Raw genomic sequence first — 5,000 nt, 5'->3', positions numbered from 1 at the left:
CCAGGGGAGTTTTTTCTCGGCAGTTCTCCAGTTAAGTATGGGTGTCCAATCTCCAAAGTCTTGTCCTAATAAACAGAAACAAAACAGTATCCAGTAAAGACACAAACAAACAAACACACACATCAAGTGTTTGTTTTTTTATTTTTAACGTCTATTTTTCCATGTTAGCATGGGTTAGATGAATAGATTTTAAGACATTGATTTACAGGCAGATACCTCCCATGTTGTTAATCCCTACCTATTTTTTCAAATAAGGGAATTTTCGTTCTCCAGTGATAGGTAGAGAGTTAATTAGGTAGACATTTATATAGGTAAATAGGTGGGTACGTAGAAGGATGGATGGATGGATGGGAAGATATGTGGACAGAAAATGGATAGGGGAACATTTGAATAGGTTTATATAGGGATGTGTGATCAGGTGGATAGATAGGTGGACAGGTAGGGAAACTGATAGACAGGTGGGGTGTTAGATATGCAGGTAGATGACCATGGTCATGCAGGTAGTTGGATAAGTACAGAAGTAGGTATATAAGTGGACAGGTATACAGGTAAGTGAATACACTGGTGGGCTATGAGATAGGTGAAGAGGTAGACAGATAAGTGGATGGATAGGCAGGTAGATAAGTAATAAGGTACACAGGTAAGGAAGCAGGTAGTTAGATGAACAGGTAAATAGTTAGGTACACAGGTAGATATATGTACATACTGTATCCTTTCCTAGTGAAAAAGGAGATGTTGGATGGCAAAATGAACAGAAGAACGGCCACAAAGATGGCAGGTGTAGCATCTGTCACGTACCTGTGGAAGACAAAATTAAGACAGGTGCTCCATGTATTACCTGGATATTGTTATTTTATAGATCTAAAGTGAAAATCCCTGGAGAAGGACATCATGCTCAGAATGGTCAGTGGCAAGAGAGGAAGAGGCCGACCAAGAACCCGCTGGCTTGACACCATCAAGAGTGATACCGGAATGGACATAGCCAATCTGAAAGAAGCAGCCCAGGATAGAACTGACTGGAGGACACTGATCCAACGAGTGACCGAGAGTCGACTTCGACTGAGCGGATATATATATATATATATATTATGCGGAGAAAATCCCCGGAGAAGGACATCATGCTCGGAATGGTCAGTGGCAACAGAGGAAGAGGCCGACCAAGAACCCGCTGGCTTGACACCATCAGGAGTGATACCGGAATGGACATAGCCAATCTGAAAGAAGCGGCCCAGGATAGAACTGACTGGAGGACACTGATCCAACGAGTGACCGAGAGTCGATTTCGACTGAGCGGATAGATAGATAGATAGATAAAGTGATGATTAATATGGTAGCTGTTTGAGCTTGCAGATTTATGAACAGACTGGGTGAGTCCATCAACTGGATGGTCATTAAAGCAAAAATGAGGATTTTGTTTATATTTATTTAAATAGAACGTGGGCTCAGAGCCTGAAAATTGCTTGGAGACACAAGGCACATTATCAAAAAATGATGCTAAGCACGTTTTCCAATGCGCCGACAATTCTTCCAGCTTACCATCTTACTCTATGAGAGAAATAAATGTATATATTTCTTTACTGCCCAGAAGGGGCTAAACATAGAGGGGACAAACATGGACAGACGAAGGGATTGAGTCGATTATATCGCCCCCAGTGCGAAACTGGTACTTTATTTATCGACCCCGAAAGGATGAAAGGCAAAGTCGACCTCGGCGGAATTTGAACTCAGAACGTAACGACAGACGAAATACCGCTAAGCATTTTGCCCGGTGTGCTAACGTGTCTGTCAGCTCGCAGAGAAATAAATGTATAAAAAACAAGATTTACTTGGGTTTGAACAGCAGTCGCCAGCCTCCAGCCTGCTGCAGGTCACGTGTGATCCAGAGCAGAACCAAGAGTACAAAACAGAAACCAATGAGAACTTGAGCAAATCTGCAATAAATCGAAGAATTTTGGTCAGGACACAGGGTATGGTGGTGATAATATGAGGTGGGGGCTTTTGTACTGCTGGTATTGGTGATGTAGGTACTAAGACAAAACACACTGAGGACAAAATCCCCTTCAGACAAAATTCATCCCCAGATAAAATCCTCCCAAGGACAAAATCCACCCCCACTCGACAAAATCCTTTCCCTCACAAAAATCTCACCCAGACAAAATCCCGCCGAGAACAAAATCCCCCTGGACAAAATATTCCCTGGAGAAAAATCTCCCTGGACAAAATATCCCCTGGACAAAATCCCCCATGGTCAAAATATCCCCTGGACAAAATATCCCCTGGACAAAATCCCCCATGGACAAAATATCCCCTGGACAAAATCCTCCTTGGACAAAATATCCCCTGGACAAAATCCTCCTTGGACAAAATATTTCCTGGACAAAATATCTGAGAAGGGGGTAACTTTATTCCAGGAGATAACTTTATTCTGAGAAGGAGGTAACTTTATTCTAGGAGATAAAGGATTAAAGTATGTTAGAAGGGGGCCTGAATAGAAGAGGTTTCATGCTGTGGAGAAAGTACATGGTTACCTCACAGAAGATGGAATGGGAGTGATAAAGGTGAAGCTAGAAGGAGATAAAAGTAGTTTTGTTGATGGTACATACGAAATTGGTCCCAGCGCTTTTAGTTGCTGTTCAATGATATTTCTGACTTTGGTGTCATTCTTTGAGACTTTGGTTCCAACACACGATTTTAGGCGACTGGAAATAGAACAAAGAATTTGAGGAATTTATTGGTAATTACAGCTGGTACTGAGTCTGAGATGGTAGGGGACTCTTTAACCATAGGGTGAGTGGTGGATACACAACCTTGGTTGGGTGGATGGCAGACTGAATCTTGGGTGGTAAACTTAAGCTTGGATGAATGGCCAGCTTAAAAGTGGCTGGGTGGGTGATAGACTTAGTATTGGGTGGGTGGTACACTCAATATTGGGTGTCAGACTGAACTCCAGGGTATGTATGTGCACATGTGTCTGTGTGTGTCTGTATATGTATGTATGTGCATGTGCGTCTGTGCATGTATGTATATGCAACAGCCTTCCGCCCTGTTTCTATTGACCATCATATTCCACTCAAAAGATTCTGGTCAGTCTGAGACTTTGGGTGTTCCTCTCAGAGAAACAGAACCTGAAACCCTTTGGTTCCAAAGCAGACTTATGAACCAGAGGGTCATGGCGGGAATTATATAGATATATGTGTACTAAATGATGGGTGATGGGGGTACTTACCATCGATGTAGTTGAAAGATAATTAGCCAAACCCATATTATAATCAAGTTAACGAATGCCAATGGTAATCCAAACATCATCCATGTAGCGAATGTCACCACAGAGGGTAAACCTGCCGCATGGTATAACCTGTGGGAAGAGAGAGAGGGAGAGAGAGAGATAGACAGAATGTTAGAAAGAGAGACAGACAGACAATGTTAGAAAGAGAGAGAGACAGACAGAGAGAGAGAGAGAGGAGAGAGAGAGACAGAATGTTAGAAAGAGAGAGAGACAGAGAGACAGAATGTTAGAAAGAGACAGAGAGACAGAATGTTAGAAAGAGAGAGAGAGACAGATAGACAGAATGTTAGAGAGAGAGAGAGAGAGAGAGACAGACAGACAGACAGAATGTTAGAAAGAGAGAGAGACAGATAGACAGAATGTTAGAGAGAGAGAGAGGAGAGAGAGAGAGAGAGACAGACAGAATGTTAGAAAGAGAGAGAGAGAGAGAGAGGAGAGAGAGAGAAGTAATATGTATGGGTATTAACTTCATTTGTAGGTTGCTCTATATATTTATATGAGGGAACGCTGAAAGGTTCCTAGATGATACTTACATATCTGACTGTCCCTTTAAGACCAAATTTGGCCCAGTTCCAGTTAAGGAAGCAGTGCCTCCTGTGTTGGCAGCATAAGCAATGGCTAAAGAAACGGTTTTACAGAGTCTGGTGTAGGATTTGTCTTTGGTAAAATTCCTGGAAGAGAAGTTGTAATGGTGGGCAATGATGTTAGATTACAACAAGTTCTGGGAATGGAATTTGGAAAGACAGAAACTAGGTGGAACTTTTTTGGAGAAGTCCATGATAGACGAGGGCCATGGCTGTGTGGAAACCAGTCATATATATATATACGTACGTACATACATACAACATTTCATGCATCATACACACACCACATATAATATATATATATAATATATATATTTATATACATACATACATACCACACACATATATATATTTATATACATACATACACACACATATATATATTTATATACATACATACATACATACACACACACATATATATATATACATATATATATACATACATACATACATACATACACACACACACACATATATATATATATTTATATACATACATACATACACACACATACATACATACATATATACATTCAAAGATGCATACATACAGACATACATACAGACATACATACATACATACATACACACACACATACATACATGCATACACACATACATACATGCATACAGACATTCATACATACATACATATTATATATATATATATATATATATATATATAACGGGAAGCTTTATGAAAATAGACAAAAGACGAAGGCAGGTTTACGGAAATAAACAAAAGACAAAGGCAGGTGGAATACAAACAAACAATTGTATTAGTATGGCGCTCAGGAAATATATATAAAACAAGTCTTTAACGTTTCGAGCCTACGCTCTTCAACAGAAAGATACACAGAGAGAGAAGAAACACAGAAAGAAGGAGAGAAAAAAATATGCGTGCAGAGGCTAGCGAATCAACATGGCGATCTGATTTCGGCCAGAAGTCAAAGATCAAACGTGAGACGCAAGAGCGAAATTAGGGGAGATAATAGGGTTAAATGACCTCGCTCCAACATAACAGTGTGTGTGTGTGTGTATGAGAAGAGTGTGTGTGTGTGTGTATGAGAGAGTATTAGTGCGTATGAGAGGGATGGACGTGTGTATGTATATATGATGTGATGTGT

At 40.4% G+C, this 5,000-nt stretch overlaps 1 protein-coding gene across 3 annotated transcripts in view; it reads right to left on the bottom strand.

Annotated features, from left to right (window-relative positions):
- The window catches only part of LOC115225661 (solute carrier family 13 member 5-like), a 37,604-nt gene that overhangs the window by 14,908 nt on the left and 17,696 nt on the right, over positions 1 to 5,000 (bottom strand). For all 3 annotated transcript variants that reach the window (XM_036514601.1, XM_036514600.1, XM_036514602.1), the window contains exons 8-12: positions 3,227 to 3,355; positions 2,604 to 2,699; positions 1,827 to 1,931; positions 707 to 798; positions 1 to 65 (exon numbers count right to left, since the gene is read on the bottom strand). The exon at positions 1 to 65 is cut by the window's left edge and continues 51 nt beyond it. In XM_036514601.1, the coding sequence (XP_036370494.1) occupies positions 1 to 65; positions 707 to 798; positions 1,827 to 1,931; positions 2,604 to 2,699; positions 3,227 to 3,355 (487 nt within the window). The remainder of the gene's footprint in view (positions 66 to 706; positions 799 to 1,826; positions 1,932 to 2,603; positions 2,700 to 3,226; positions 3,356 to 5,000) is intronic.

This window comes from Octopus sinensis, linkage group LG28 (assembly GCF_006345805.1).
Source record: "Octopus sinensis linkage group LG28, ASM634580v1, whole genome shotgun sequence".
NCBI lineage: Eukaryota > Metazoa > Mollusca > Cephalopoda > Octopoda > Octopodidae > Octopus > Octopus sinensis.
This window is presented reverse-complemented; position numbering and strand designations above follow the sequence as displayed.